Source organism: Python bivittatus, unplaced genomic scaffold (genome assembly GCF_059951505.1).
Source record: "Python bivittatus isolate LINGU-HERP-01145 unplaced genomic scaffold, Pbiv_v1 ctg000220_np1212, whole genome shotgun sequence".
Taxonomy (NCBI): domain Eukaryota; kingdom Metazoa; phylum Chordata; class Lepidosauria; order Squamata; family Pythonidae; genus Python; species Python bivittatus.
In genome coordinates this window covers 471,842-488,775 of record NW_028277048.1, presented here as the reverse complement: position 1 = coordinate 488,775, position 16,934 = coordinate 471,842, and the positions used below count along the sequence as shown (strand labels likewise).

Below are 16,934 nucleotides of genomic sequence, written 5' to 3'. Positions count from 1 at the left end.
GATTAACATAGCTCTAAAAGCACAGAGGAAGATCAGGCTATATATATAGATCCTTCTATTCTGTGTCAGACAGTGGCCAGCCGGATGCATTGGGGCAGTTCACCCTCCTGGACTGGAGGCCAAGCTACAGAAGAATCCTTCTGCTGTTGCTTCCTAGTATATGATTAGGAGGCAGTAGATAGCCATTTGATAATTTGATAAAAGGGGTCCATCCAATCCCATTTTATAGATTAGAATTCCATTATGTGTGGTGTAAAAAAATTATTTACTTTCATTGGATGACCTTGTGAAAAAGAGGGAAACAGTCTCCACCTTACCAATTGCCATGCATGATTTTAAATAGTTGTATCGCCTCCTTCATTCCAAGCTGAGGAGCCCCTTAAGGCCTCCCTAAAGCTCAGAAAAACAAGAACAAAAATCCACTACCACCCCCTCCTATTTCTATTATTTCCCAAACGATAAGTATGGCCCTCAGATACCAAATGGTTTAGTTTAAAAATTAGCATTCTATTTCCATTTCATTTTGGACGAATAGCCAATTTTAGGGACAAGTTACATATTTTTGTTAGAAGTTCTAGAATTTCAGTTCTTTAGAAATCTTAGACGGAAACCCTTTAGAACAAGGTATTTGTTTATTTTCAGGTTTTTTTTACTAAGTCCTCAGACTTCATCTTTTGCTGTCACAATTTGTCTCAACAACTCAGAGATCCACGCAGAAGATTCAGGCACTAGTATTTTTCCTAAATCTTCTGCAGTGCAGATAGGGAGGAAAGAACAATATTTCAAAATTGCTAAGTATAAAGCTGCTGTAGTGCCACAGGGTTGAGGGGAAGTAACATGCAAGACTGATCGGTCATGCACTCCTTGGGGATAAGGACTCTTCTACATAAACTTTGAACCATTCTCAGATTGGCATCACAGCATTCACATTAACTTGTCCTTCCTGGGCAGTTGAGATGATGTTCTTCCAGCTTCGCTGGACAAAATCTGCACAAAATAGAAGTTTTGTGATCTGAGACATGGGAGCCCTGTGGGGCTTGGGGGTAGGCAGCTTTTTTGCCAGTGCCTAGCTCTCTGGCTCTCTCTTGGCTGCAATGCTTTCAGAGCACGATGGAAATTTTGGACTGAATTCCATGTTTTTTCAGCTGACCAGTTTTTTCCCCTCTTTGCTATACAATAATAAGGGGAGTGCACACTGATTGGAAACTGATTTTTGTGCGCCCTTATTGACCAGCTGGAGGGCACACAGGTTGTCTTTATTTATATTTGCAATGACTGTTCTGTTCTGAGTATGGCTCCAAGGTTTGGGAAAGTGTTTGAGAGTTGCTGATAGCATCATGTGGAAGCAGAGACATCCCCAGGGTTAATCAAGGAGGGGCAAACGACAAAAGCAGGGTTGTCCTGTGGAAATGCATGTGAACCATGACGTCACATATATATATACCAGAGGCAGATCTTGCCTTGAGACGGCACAACCCTACTTTTGTCATTCCGACACAAGCCTCTGAGCTCGTGAGCAACCTCTGCGTGGAAGTGTCTTAAGATGCAACAGAGACATGTACTATAAAGCAGCCCTTTCCCATGCTGCAACAACGTTTTCATTCTTGAGAGGCAGGAAAAGAAGGTTGGAGGACAGGCAGGGTTTTAGATGATTGATAGATGATCTGTCTTGCTTCACATCATATTAGCTACCTCGTTCATTTATGCATATGAATTTGATACATCAAAGGTACCTGGCTGAGATGTTTATGGCAAATGTGGTTTGGAAGCTGCCTGCACAAGAAGCATTTGCTGTGTGCACAGAAAGAAAAAAACCAGAAGATTTTTGTGCAAGGTTTATGTTGTACCTCAAAGTTGTCTGGAAAAGATGGAAAAAGAACACGGGGTTGAAAAACCACTTGAACCATTCCCAAAATTCATATTGCCCAAGTCTAGAGCTGCTTTAACAAGTTAAGATTTGCATATGAGCAGGATATCCATGGCTACAACAGGCACACAGATTCAGTATTGTCTCTGAATATATTTCTTCTTCATATCACTTTCAGTTTGGCTGTTTTCCTCCTGCTATAGACTCCCAGCCATCACTGATTTGTCAAAACACACACATCAATGATCTTCAAAAACATGCACATTTTGAAACTACAACTTGAGAAAAAACCAGACTGGGCTTAGATACTGATCTATAGTTGTCAATTTTTCCATTTGAGAAAAGGAACATCTCTAAGAACTTCCAGCACAGCTTCATTTTCAAATAGATACCATCATGGAAGGCATTATGGCCCACATTTTTGTTAGCATGAAGGCTAATAGATACAATAATACTGTCACCTCCCAAAGCTCTAATACAATATTGTCACCTCTCAAAGCTACTTTGAGAGGTGACAATATTGAGTAGAAAATTGGAACGAAGAGGGACAGTTGTTTAACCTTTTCTCTCTATTTTAATAGACCATTGCCCCAACCTGTATTGCAATGCTTTTTAGTAGAACTGGGCACAAATGGCCTCTCCAAACTGAGGGGATGACTTCTACAAATTCTCCAAAGGAAGAAGAAATTCTCCAGTTATTTCTCAAGAGCAGGACTCCCTCTAGCAGTGGTATTAATATTGCTACTGGAAAGGTACTAATTGATTGAATACATTATGACAGTCTGTTTACTGGAAAAAATCCAAAGGAGAACTCCATCATGATGTCTTTCATTGGGATTTATTGAAATGTGGGAATCTGGAAAACAATACAGGTAATCCTTGCTTACTGACTGCCTTGTTTAGCAAACATTCAAAGTTACAATGGGGTAAAAAAAACCAAAACAGCTGTGTGACCTGTCCTTGAATTTAAGACTATTGTGGCATCCCGTGGTCACATGATTACCATTTGGGCGCTTTGCCACTAGCACGCATTTACAATTGTTGCAGCATCCCGCAGTCATGTGATCACTCCTTGAGTGCTTCACAACCAGTTTCCAACAGAGTTAATGGAGAACGCGGAAGTAAAGTCATGTGATAGCTTGCTTAACGACTGCAGTGATTTGCTTAATGATTGAATGGGAAATGAGGTTGTAAGCCCATTACAGTCACAATTTTCCGCTTAGCAATTGTGGCACTTAGTGACGGAGTTGCCAGCCCCAATTGTGGTAGCTAAGTAAAGACTATCTGTATGATTATTATACAATAAAAAGACACAAACATGTGGCCCAATTGGTTAGAAAATGTGCACTATTCTGCTTATGAAAATTTATCTGACGTTCTCTTCCTCTGAAAGAATTTTAAAGCAATTTGTTTCACTTGTGCAACAGCTTCAGAGGATCCTGGATGAAAAAGATTATCAGGACCCCTTCCAGTCAGAATTCAGGTCCTGATATTAACCATGGTATCCTTCTGGACTGGCTTCGAGGGTTGGGAAGGATGACACTTCCTTCCTCCAAGGCTGGTTCCAGTCAGTGTCGACTGGGAGTAAGAGGTACGACTCTTGGCCCCTACTATGCGAGGTGCCGCAGGGCTCGGTTCTTTCTCCGCTCCTATTTAACATCTACATGAAGCTGCTGGGTGAGATCATCTGTCACCATGGGGTAAGGTATTATCAGTATGCTGATGATACCCAGCTATACATCTTCACCTCTGGTGAGCTAAGTGATGTTGTTGATAACCCTTCTTAGCACCTGGAAGCTGTGGGGGTTTGGATGGGGAACAACAGGCTTCAGATGAACTCTGGGCAAGACTGAGTGGCTTTGGGTTTTGGGGCCTTCGGTATCTGGAGAATTGTTTTTATCTATTTGGATTGTTTTATTTTGTACACCACCCGGAGTCACTATGTGAGATGGGTGGCTATATACATGTGATAAATAAACAAACAAACTGCAATTTTTGCAACCTCATTCTGCTCTTCCTTGTAGACTATGTGAATAGTTACCTGTATAAAGACACATCCACTCCCATTCACGTCAACTAAATACTCTCCTGGAACATCAGGCAAGGAAGTCTGCTGCAGCAATAGTCGGTTGATACTGGCTACCTCAAAGACTTTCTCAAAAGGTTTATTAGAATGGATCTTGACAGAATTCTGACCATCCTCAGAGAAGGTAAGTTGGCTAAACTGAGCCAAAGCTTGTATAGCTACAACCGTGTCCTGAAAAAGAAGAAAACATTTGAAGTTTGTTGATTTACCAAAAACCTATTAAGACCCATACATCTGACCACTACTGGCAGCTTACATAGGGTACTTCCAGATGACCAACCTTTCGGATTGAGGTTGTTTCATTTATGCATGGATCTACTTATCTCTCTTCTTTCCCTGCGACTCTTCCATACAATAGCCCAGGCAAAGTAAGCAGATAAGAAAATGACCATAAATTAGGAATAGACCAGTCAGAACAATGTTTTTTTCCAACTCCAGATGCATTTTGGACTTATGTCAATTAGGGTTTCATCTAGAATATGGTGCTGAGACTCTTTTAGTTGCCTTAGTTGACAACCTATGCTGAATATGCAACCTTGGTAGATTTCAATACCATCAACCATGACATCACTTTAGATCACCTGGTGGAACTGGGTCCTGTTCTGCTATGGGACCAGGCCTCCTTTGTCAGGATGCATCTGGAAAGTGGTGCAAGGCTCAATTCCAAACTCATTGACTTGTGGTGGTTTCTCAGGGTTCTGTCCTGTCCTCTATGCTATTCCACATCTATCTGAAACTATCGGGGAACATCATTCAAAGTTTTGGAGTTGAGTGCCATCAGTATGCTGATGATACCCAACCCTTACTACTCTTTACCACTCAGTTTCAAGGAAGCAGTCAGATCAGTGCCCTTGAATGTTGATCCATCCTTAGTTACAGAAACTCTCAGGGTGACTTTGAGCCAATCATTCTCTCTTAGCTCAATATACCTCACAATATTGTTGCAGTGGGGAAAAATAAGAAAAAAATAATTGCTCTCAGCTCCTGTATGAAAGGTGGGATAGAAATGTAATGAACAAGCAAGCAGGCAAAAAATAAATGTCATTTAACCTCATTGATGGGTTGGATGAAAAAGAAATTAAGACCAGACAATATGGGGTTGTTCTTGGTAAGGAAAAGGCTGCACTAGGAAACTGAGGTGAAGCTTCCTCTGGATGGAGTGTTACTTCCCTAGAAAGAGCATGTTCACAGTTTGGGAGTATTCACTGATCCCCAGCAGTCACTGGATTTGCAAGAGTGAGCTGTGGCAAAGAGTTCATATGCACAGTTATAACAAATGCACCAACTACACCTCTTCCTATGTTTGCTGATCTTAGCAATAGCTATCCATGTCTTGATTACATCCCACGCGTAAGAAAATATGGTGATGCATTTAACTGTAAAATGCTTTTTTATGTGCATAATTTATTTTTATTTACATTGTATCTCAGTCTTCCTTCAAGAAACTCATGGCAGATTACATAAGACAACCCCTATTTTATGGTTCATGACAACTATAAAAATCAATGAGAGAAAGTAAGGTGTCCTATGACTTTAATGGTTGAGCAAGGATTAGAATACAAACCTTTTGAGTTTCATGAACCGCACTAACTATTTTACAACTCTGGTTATTTTTCTTGCAGAATACAGATAAGGGAGAACACAAGAGTTCCTTTACCTGTGTGGTAGAGAAGCCTCCATTGGGATTCTGCTGCTGGGACATCCACTGCACGATCTGTGATGATATTGTCATTTGCTCTGGAGTTATGTTGGGTATAGTCAGCAATGCCAAAAGCACATAGCTAGTCATCTCAACCTCCGCCGATGAAGCACGTGGATAGAAAGAGGGAGACTGTTCTGTAGGTGGCCTATCATCTCGTTCCCAGTGTAATGAGCCCCCTGATAATTGCAAAGAAAGGCCCAGAAATAACTCAGGTCACTGCTTCCATGCCCAAACCAAAGTCCTGCCCTCTCAAGAAGGGGAATGCTACAGAATCTGAGATTTGTCATTTGCTACATGGAATGTGTATTATTCTTGTGCTAGAACTGCCAGTTGTTAGGGCTTTATGCTTTTTAAAACATTAACATGTGCTATGGATCAGAGCTATGCAAAGCTTTGAAGAAGTGCTTCAGTTTGGTGGACCTTTGATCAAAGCACCCAATCAATGCAAATTCACCAATTGAAACAGAGACGTGCTTTGAAGTTGAATTGAATCAGGTGTTTTTGAAATACACTGTAGCTTTCCTGCTATTACTGGGGTTGTTACAAACAACATACAATGTTGCAACTTCATTGCTACATAGGGAAATTGCAGAGAGGAACTGAGCATATGATGGGCTCCCCAACAGTGACATAACCAGATGGCCAATTAGACCTACTTCCTCATTAAACTTGGCCTATTGGAGTTCTTTTGGGGTGGCAAAGTTAACCTTGCTTTTTGGCCTTCATTCATTGTCTCAGATTTCATCTTGTATAGAATATAGCCAGTCACAGGCCTGACTTTTGCTCTTTCTTGCGTTAATGGAATGCTGGTCCTGCTGATACAATTGGGAGTTTTTCAACTCTGCAATCAGTCCATAGTTAACCAGTCCAGTATCCAGTCTTGGGTCAAATCTTGCCTTGAATGATTGCAGTCTCAATAATGAGTGAAAGGGTGACAGGCACTGACCCAAAGATCTACTGTAGGAGGTATGAAGCTATGAACGTCAGTTTGTCTGTGCTAGCCTTTTTGTCTGTGCAGACTAATTGCTGTTAATACTGTATCTTACCGTGCCAGCCTGATTCTGCTGCCTCTGCTAAATAATAAAGAGTATTGCTAACAAACCAGTAATCCTGACATAATTGACCCTGTGAATCCTTTCCAGGAGGCACTAAGTTTGCCAACCAGCTATGTCCATCCTCCTACACTGTACAATGTCCAGGGATTAGAGGGAGCAGCCCAAAAGTACAAGTCAATAAAAATTCTTCCAAGACTTCCCCAGAAGAGACGAACTTCTGTAAATATGTCTTGTCCAATTTGGTATCCCACCAAAGTCAATGATGAGGGTGTCTCACCCAGGTGGGACTAAGCTTGCTAATCCTCCTGGCAGTTTAGAAAATCCAGTGATCAGAAGGAATAGATCTAAATCACCCCACAGTGGAAGTCTGTGGTTATTCTTCAATCAATCAAACCCCTGTTCTTCAGAAAAAAGCATGTAGAAAAAAGCTTAAATCACCAACTTAAATCAAACAATGCCCTCATATGTATAATTTGAACAAAATCAAGAGTAATTTGCAGAAGCCCAAATGGCCTACCATATTTTAGGCACTTTTAATAAATATATCATAATTTCAGAAGAAGTAAAATAAAGAAACATAGAACTACATGTATTAGAACCTTGATTGCTTTATTTATTCTAAAGAAAGGCTGTCTTGGGAGGAATTTAGTTAATTTATGATACTACTGATGTCTCTGGAACAGATAAATGATGATATGCATGCACAAATCCTTAATTCCTACTCTCTACCTCTCCTTTCCAATTTTTAAAATTTATTTAAGAGATTTACATAGCCACTCATGGGCCATAACTCTGGGTGGCTCACATTAAAAAAAAACAACCCCCAAAAACAACTCTTGGTGCCCTAAAACAACACTCCCAGTACATTAAAAAATATTGCAATCACTGGGTTCTCTCCCAATGCTTGAGGAGAAAGCCAGCTTTTAAAGATCTTTTGGAAGGCTAGAAGGCCTGTGGGATCTTCCACTCCTGTTGCAGATACATACACGTTCTCTCTGTCTCTCATATGCCACCTTTGTTTGTTTGTTTTATTGCAGTCAACAGACCAGAGATAAAAGCATAATCTATTGATCTGGGCCTGCAAGGAGATAAGTGGCAAGTAGGGTAAGAATGAGAAATTCCCCATCCTTGTATTTTCCTCCTAGCTTTCTATCTTCATTTTGTATTTTATACTTCAGTCCTGAGCACAAGTCTTTCACTCTCCCAATAATTTTGTTTCCAATATAAAATGTACCCATGTTTGATCTGGGCTGTTGTGACTATTTTCATATCTACTAGGACTTCAACATAATATAAACATGCAAATGTTTAAAGCTTGCACAGAACTATCAGCCAATCAATGCTTGACTTTTCTGGACAACAACTAAGCACAGCGTACTGTCAGCCAATCAGTGCTACTGTATTTGCCACCCAGTTACTAAGTGCTTTGTCCCATTCTCTCAGGCTCCTACCTAAACACATCCTATCCTCCTCTTCACAAATGTAAAAGAGAACTGAGGGAACTTCTCTTTCTTTCTGTGCTTTTGCAAGCCTCCACTGCTTTCCAAACTACCAGAGCTGTAACACTGGTGATTCTGCTTTTTGGGCTTCTTTAGGTAAACACACCAGCATGCTGCTAAATAGGATTTCAAGAGCTAAGGTGAGATTGCAAGATTCCCCTCCAGTGAGAGCACAAGCTTGAAGCACAAAACAATGATAAGTAGGCATTTCTAAAGCAACATTCATTGCTTGAAACAGCATTTCTCTGCCTATGGATTCAATGCCAGTAGCATAGGAATATATTGAAACTACAAGCCCTTGATTATGGCATCATGTGATTGGGGATGCATCTCACCTCACTGTAGAGAATGTCTGGAAGAGCTCAGTGAGCACAGCCTCATATGACCTGAGTTCTGTTTTTTACAGATAGTTCCATCTATAGATCCATCTATCAAATTTGCTAATCTCTTCACATTTTAGTATGAGAGTTCTTGTTAGTTGCTACAACAAAAATAAAAGATGGTTTTATGGCTAGCACCATAAAAACCAGCAGATTTATAATGGCATACTGTATGTTTTTGGATAATAGTTCACATGCTCAACTGTTCTCTTGGGTTGCAGGCATGGTAAGAAAGTCAGAAAAAGGAGCCATTGGTGACTCACCTTCCTTCTTAGCTGATTCCATCAGTTTATCCAGTAACAAATCTAGTTTGAGTTTATTACCAGCTAAGCCAAAGGCATAGGCCAGGAGAGCTTGGTCATAAATAGTAATAGTTCCTTTTTCTAATCCAGCCTCCAGACAATACAGGGCATTTCGGACCACTGAATGCTGATGGGGAAAGAAGTTGTCAAACAGTTTGTAGGCATCACAATAATATTAGGCAAATTAAGGTGTAAGCAGTTTCAAGCAAATTTAAAAATCAGCCAAACAAGTGGCACAATTTACTGCCATTCATATAGATTAAAAACAAACACAACGACCCTTCCACACAAACCCTAGGAAACAACAGATTAATTATGACTTCACTTACAGTTGTGATACACTACCTCTGCTTTGCATCATTGCTATGCCCCCTATGGCCCTTGGACTCCTCCCAAATGTTATCTTTCATGGACCTAAGTGACAAAAAGTCTAAAGATTCCCAATCTAAAGACAGACAAGCTCAAATCCTTCCTAAATTAAGTTGGATATGATTTAACTAGCTAAAGGAAAATGGGAGCTCATGTGAAATAGAGAAAACAGCAACAGTAAAATCATCCAACTCTATGAAGCCCAACCTGAAAGACATTGAGATAGAAGACCAATGGAAACTAAACTTGAAAATAAATCCTTGAGGAACTGAAATGAATGGGAGAAACATTTAACACCTGGTTTAGGTCTTGCATAAGGTACTACATTCAGTACAGGAAAATCCAAAATAGAGTTTGAATACATATTTTTTTCAGTATGATGCATTTCTGTATATTCATCATGCTTATTCCCTATCAAACATACAGACATTTGCTAGCAGGATCCGAAAGTAAATTAACTGAAATCCTAATCAGCGAGATAACAGAAAATAAATACCGAGGTAGGAAGTCCAGATTCAAGCAAAGCAGAGGTGATATAGGCAGCCAGTGAAAATTCATCCTGTATTCCTCCCTGGAAAAACAAAATAGTGGGTTTTTTTGTTTTTGTTTTTTTGAGGAAAGATACAAAAGCAAATAAAATTTAGGAAGATTTTCATCCAGACAACAGTGGCAAGGGAAAAAGTTTAAGCACCTTCATGTGCTACAGTGTGTCTCCAAGAATCAACCCCTACAACAGCTTTTTTGTTTATTTTTAAACATGTACCCTGCTTAGAATGGAAAGAACCTCGGAGGTCTTCTAGTCCAACCTCCTGCCCAGTGCAGGAATCCTCAGACCATCTGGACAAATGGCTGTCCAGTCTTTTCTTGAAAACCTCCAGCGATGGAATACCCACAACTCTGGGAGGGAAAGCTGTTCCACTGCTTAATAGCTCTCAAAGTGAGGAAATTCCTCCTTAAATCAAGTTGGGATCTCTCACTATAAAGGTCCTATCCATTGGTTCTTGTCTTACCCTGGAGTGCCAGGGCGAATATATTCACACACTTTGCCCTGTGACATCCCATCACATATTAGAAGACTGCTATCATTAGTCCCCTTAGCCTTCTCTTCTTTACTAAACATATCACGTTTCTTCAACCGCTTCAAGATTTAGCCTCCAAGCCCCTTACCATCTTTGTTGTTATTCCCTGCATTCTTTCAAGTTCCTCAGCATCCTTTTTGCATTGTGGTGACCAGAACTGTCACAGTATTCCAGGTGTGGTCTGACCAGTGTAGCATACAGCAGTACTATCACTTCACATGATCTTGATGCTATACCTCCATTGATGCAGCCCAAAACTGCATTGGCTCTTTTGATAGTTGCAACACACTGCTGGCTCATGCATTGTTTGGCCCCTGCTCGTTATCCTCAAAGCACAGTTGGTTGCAGGAGAGCCAATGTAAAGTGATAATTTCAAAGTAGCATTTATAGAAATCACTATGAAGCAAGTTAGTCTAAAAAACAGACCACTGTTCCAGCTCTTCAATCCCTCAAAAGTAACTTATCTAACCAATGAACATCTTCACTACTGCTGATCCTGTCAGCCCCACCAGTTAGGCCAAACTAGGAAATCAACTCCACAGGAAGGCTAAAACTACTTTTATTGAGAATGGCCATAATAACAGGTTTGATTATGCTGTATCTCCTCTTCCTTATACTTCAGTGAATTAGGGAGCCATTTGCCTGAGCTGCTTTTGAATGTTATCTCGTAGTTCTGGACTTAAAAAAAACCCGCTTCAGCCCTTTTTGCCTAGATGTTTCCTGCATATCTCCATCAAGATCATCTTCCTTACTCTGTATACTGACTGACCAAGAATGCTAAGTGGCTGAATACCAAGAGGGGAGAAAGAAGCTGGGAGGCAAGCCAATGGGAAAAGGGACTGCCTACAAGCTCTGCAACTCTTCAACTGAAAAGATCAGATAACTGCAGTTGTGCCAGCACTGAAGATGATACCGTGTCATCAGATAGATTGGATGCAAAGACCCTGTGTGGAAGTACCCTAAGAGACGCAGAAGTCAGCAAGGGACTTTTAAACCCAGCTCAGGTCTACCGCTATAACAATCCCTTTCTCCCTTTTAAAAAATGGTAGAGGGACTTAGGAAGGTATAGATACCTAGCATGGACAAAGATGTAGGACACAGGTGTGAAATGATGACATTAACAAGAAATTAAAAAGTGTTACTGCTATGAGATATATTATCTATTAATAACCTAAAAATTAGCACCTTTAGAGCATTGTTGAAGAGTTTCCCAACATTCTGGAAGCAACCATCTGATCTCTGCTTGCCAGTCAGCCAGATGAAACTTTGAGTTTGGACATCTGGATCAATAAAAATGCGATGGGAACTTCGTGCAAAATTCTTGAACACAAAGGCGGTAAGCCTGTAAGAGAGTATAATTAAACATTAATATCCATTTGCAACTTTCCACAGCTGGAAAAGTAGAATAATATTTAACAAATTATTACAATTACAGTTACGTGCATCTGCTGTTTATAGATTTCAGCTCAGCATTTAATACAATTGTTCCCCAACATTTGGTGGACAAACTGGGTTCACTGGGTTTCAGTACTCCGTTGTGTAACTGGCTACTTGACTTCCTTACTGAGAGGTCCCAGTCAGTGCGAGTTGGAAATAGTATCTCTAGTTCTATTTCTCTGAGCATTGGCTCCCCACAGAGCTGTGTTCTGAGCCCATTGTTGTTCACCCTGATGACCCATGACTGTTGTGCTAGGTTTACCACCAATTCCGTTGTGAAATATGCAGATGATACAACGGTGGTAGGTCTTATCAGAGATGACAATGAGTGGGCTTATAGGGAGGAGATGAAGGGTCTGGTGCAATGGTGTAATAAAAACAGTTTGGTGATATGTGTGGAAAAAACTAAGGAGATTATCATAGATTTCAGGAGGAACCAGTGTAATCACACTCCACTTTTTATTAATAACATAGCTGTGGAGTCAGTCAGTAGCATTAGATTCCTAGGGGTGCGGTTAACGAATAGTCTGACCTGGTCCCTTAATACCGCACTTTGGTGAAACGAGCACAGCAACGTTTACATTTTTAACGCTGGATGTGATGGAATGGAATTATGAAGGCCAGGCTCAGGGAGATAAGCATGTTCTTAGTTCACCGGAGGAGCATGGGAAGATCAAGAGGATGAGGCTGGCACCTCCCTGAGGAATTCAGGGTGTTGTGGCTGGCTGGCTTGGGAGCTAGGGTTCAGTCTGGGGAGATTTTCTGTATAGAGGTTACAGCTAATAAACACATTTGAACTGGATTTGCATTGCCTCTTGGAGTTCTTTGGGCTAAACCTGACACTGGATGAGGAAAGTACATCTCTTATCCTCTGTTCTCCTTACCGTCTATAGAGGTACCATAGAGAGTGTACTCACTAACAGTATTTCCATCTGGTATGGAGGTTGTAGTGCCTCAGACAGGTAGTCTGTGCAGATGGTAGCAAGAGCAGCAGAGAAGATAATTGGGATCCTTCTGCCTCTCATCCAAGATCTAGCATATGAGCGCTGTTTGTCTAGAGCTTGAAAGATCGTCAGTGACGCCTCCCATCCTCATCATGGCCTGTTTTCTTTGTTACCTTCTGGGAAGAGGTTCCGCTGTATCCGATGTAGAACAGCCAGACTGGGAAATAGCTTTGTCCCCCAGGCTATTAGATGTCTGAATGTTTAATATCCAATGTATAGAATGCATATTTTATGGTAACTTAGGTATCTCAATTGTATTTTAGTGTATGACTGTAAGCCAATTGCAATGGAATTTCATTTTATTATGCACTTGGTGTATAGTGTATAGTGGAATGACAATAAAGTTATATTCCATTCCATTCCAACAAATATTTCTATATCCAAGCAAGTAGTAAAGATAGGAACTTTATTACCCCACTTGGTCCCAAATTATGAAGAAGTGGAATAGAAATGGTTTATGCCCATGCTGAAAATTTGTTTATACAGTTGGGCAAAAGAACCAGAGTACAACACTGCTTTGCATCTGCTCCAAAAAAGCAAAAACAGAGAGCAAATGGAAGTGTGCTAATGGAATTCAAGGAGGAGTCTGACTACTTTTCCATCTAAGTGAACAGTGTAAGCGCGCTCAATTAACCTTGGGCTCCAAGAAAGGAACAAGAATATAAACCTTTTACTTAGAGCTGAGAATGAATGTGCAAGAGACTGCCCTTGGGACCTCCAAATACACGTGGAATGCTTGTCTTCCTGCTTGAGAATAACCTGGTGTACATTATATTTGCTATATACTGCATATATTTAAATTTGCTGCAACATGTACAGTATACATGCAGGTGCTTGTGTACACACACACACACACACACACACACATACAAACACATGTGCAGCAAATGCACATTTGTAGCAGACTTTGAAGAAAAGGTCAAAGGACTGGAGCAACAAGTGGTTTCAGCTGATGAGAGAAGCAAAGATTTATCTGTTCAAAAAAGAAAAAAAAGAGGGGGAGGTGCCATGACATAAACTGACAGTGAAAGCAACAAAGGAGCAGGAATGGAAAGGAGGGGTAATAACCAGAACCCAGAGATGTAAAAGATGCTGTGCCCCACAGGAATTCAGAAAACAGGTTTATATTCTTGAAAACAGACTCTAAATGTTCAGGGGAAGAAAAAGAGACACAGTAGGTCAGGAGGTAAGCAGAGAGGATGCAACTGTGCCCAAAAGAAGACAAAAGGAATAATTATGGTAACTGGTGACTCCCATTCTTATGAGGAATTCAAGCAAATGCATCCGTATTGATCTGACTCACTGTTTTATGAAGTTTGCTGTTTGCCAGGTACAAGAATCAGGCAAGTGACAGAACAACATCCAAAACTTATCAAGCCCACTAATAATTATTCCTTTCTAATTTATATAAGGCTGCATTATAAATGATATTGTAAAGATCAACTATAACCCTATCACCAAATACTCTGAAAATCTAAGAAGGAATCTGAAGATCATGGAAGGTCAAACAGTGTTCTCATCTAGCCTTCTAATCCATGGAAGAAGACCAGATAGGGAAAGAAAAGTACAGGTAGTCTCTGGGTTAAGAAAGCCCGGGTTATAGACGACCCATAGTTAAGAATGGAGCCTATTTGTGATGGAATGCAGTAGAGATCTAGGTTCCCAGGAAGGAGGGCAAGACAAAGACAACACAGTCCAGAGCAGGAGTGTGGGAAGAAGAAACTTAAGATAGCCACTCCCTTGAATCTCCCAGGACATATCTATTAGGTTAGTTTAGAGCAGATTTAGTCTGTCTATATGGTGTAAGCAATAAAAGAATCGAACATGGTTGGACAGTTTCTCTGTTGTTCTGCTGACACTATTGTGGCAAAATTCGAGTTAAATGTACAATGATTCGAGTTAAATACTCAATGGTTTGAGTTAATTACACAATATTACTTATACAGTATAATATAATAATACTGTTCCGGATTACATACAAATTTGATTTAAGGACAGACTTTGGGAACGGAACTCGTTCTTAAACTGGGGACTACCTGTACTGCTAGTAAAGTTGACAGAAAAGATTTGGTCCAGGTTAGCAAGATAATTGACTGCTGGCATGAGATGGGTAAAAATGTGTTAGCTTGAAGCATGAGAAGTTTTATTAGGAGAGTTTAAAGCTGAATCCTCTGGCAGTTAGAGATGAAAATTCTGAAGTAAGGACTTGAGCAGTACAAAGAGAAGTAAGAGGGTTGCTGTAATGGGTCTATTAAACCACTCGATGAAAAATAAGAAAGAATGTTGTCATAAATTTCACGTCCTTCAGTGTCTGTGCTCTAATGCTCAGAGAATGGGAAATAAAATGAGCTTGAACTCTTACTACAGAAAAGCAAATAGGGTTTAGCATGTGTAATGAAGACCTGCTGCAATTGGAGAATACAATTTGTTCAAAAGGAACAGACAATAAAAAGCACCTACACTTTATATGGTCTTACCAGGTATTGCCTTCCTTGTCTCTGCTACCAAAGGCACTATAGGACCCATCAGGGTGCCTATAAGAAAGCTGTGTCTGGTACCCTTAAAAAAACATTAAATGTGTTATTAAATGTATGCCTTACTCATCCTATTTAAATATTCATTTGTAATAATGCTATTAGCATAGAGGACATATTCCAGTGAGGGCAATTTGAATACTGTAAGGCTCTGGTATACAGTATTCCATCTAGTGTGTGAACCTGACCTTTGGCAAGCACACAATGGATGTGTGCATATTTTTCTTTGAAAATCTTACCTCTCCAAACCAGCTTTCAAGACTGTCACATAAAAATGAGGGCTTTCTCTGGGGGTACCGTGAGAGACCAGTTGTATGATTGCTGCCAGCTTCATTTTCTTTTCAACACCATATCATTTGGGGGTCTAGGCATTTTCATATTTATTTATTTGACAGATTCATATGCTTATCTTATGTTTGAATAGTTTTATGCTTCTTATTTTGTAATGTTTATTGTACTTGTCAGTATTTTAAACTATACTTGGCATCCTTTCTACATGAATGGCAGTTTATACATTTTACAAATAAAAAGGCAGTTTAGTAATAGTTACAGTAAAATAAATAAATGAATAAAAACAGGATCCATAAACCATCACCTCAAAGCAACTAACCAACCAACAAAAGAAGTTTTTAAAAGTAAAATGTTTTGGTGGCATGTATATTTGTCAACTGGCAGTTAAAGCAGAATCTCCCCCAGTTTCAGACCAAGCAAGTGTTAGCATCCTACCAGTGACTAAGTATTCTGTAGCTTTGGATTTGATCTCCTCAGTCAGCTGCCTCGTTGCATTCAGATACTCCAAGATGTAGATGTTGGGTGCAAAGAGGGCCATGTTCTGTTCCCCACAGCCATAGGGCATCTGGAGAAGCTGCTGCAGATTGTGCATGGCTGTGCCCATGAGATCTCCTATCAAAAAGATATTATTTTGTGAATATAACACAATGGAATGGCAATTCAGCAAGCCTTTCATTGTTCTGGGTACAGCAGATGGCAACAGCTTTATTTTGTCTACAGCAGATGGTAACATCTCACCTGAACTCAAAGTTAAGCGCAGTTGGATCTAGTTAGTATTTGGATGGCAGACTTCCAGGGAATACTGGGACTGTGGGCTACATTGAGAAGTTGAAAAAGATGCCTGAAAATAATGTCAAACAACTTCCATATTGTTAAGAGAACTACATGGGTGTCTCTCTGAAGTCATCAGGAATCAAGCTTGGCTTGCAGAAGAATACATTGGTTCAGTAGAAACAAAAGGAAAGCTAAAGAACTTGTAGGTCCTCTGAGAGGAGAAAATAATGAATTAGTAATGGGTGGTGAAAAGACAGAACTTCTGAATTCCCATTTGGTCACTGTTATGCCACTGAGGGAAGGAGAGAACTGCAGCTTAGGATACAGAGGGAGAGGATAAGACAGGATTTAGTTAATTTAAATGAATTCTAGACTCCATGGCCAGATGGGTTACATCCCAGAATATTGAAGAAACTAGTTGAAGTGATCACAGAATGACTCTTGGCAATCTTTGAGAATTCCTGGAGAACTGGTGAGGTCCTATAAGACTGAAGGAGAGCAAATGTCACCCCCATCTTTAAAAAAGGAAAGGAGGAGGATCCAGGAAACTATAGC

General features: G+C 40.2%; 1 protein-coding gene across 1 annotated transcript in view; it reads right to left on the bottom strand.

Moving 5' to 3' along the window:
* The window catches only part of LOC103051099 (ovostatin-like), a 59,098-nt gene that overhangs the window by 6,481 nt on the left and 35,683 nt on the right, over positions 1-16,934 (bottom strand). Inside the window, exons 23-30 of the mRNA XM_088137561.1 lie at positions 16,041-16,217; positions 15,258-15,339; positions 11,525-11,681; positions 9,757-9,831; positions 8,853-9,018; positions 5,611-5,831; positions 3,909-4,124; positions 1,734-1,858 (exon numbers count right to left, since the gene is read on the bottom strand). Of these exons, the coding sequence (XP_087993687.1) occupies positions 1,734-1,858; positions 3,909-4,124; positions 5,611-5,831; positions 8,853-9,018; positions 9,757-9,831; positions 11,525-11,681; positions 15,258-15,339; positions 16,041-16,217 (1,219 nt within the window). The remainder of the gene's footprint in view (positions 1-1,733; positions 1,859-3,908; positions 4,125-5,610; positions 5,832-8,852; positions 9,019-9,756; positions 9,832-11,524; positions 11,682-15,257; positions 15,340-16,040; positions 16,218-16,934) is intronic.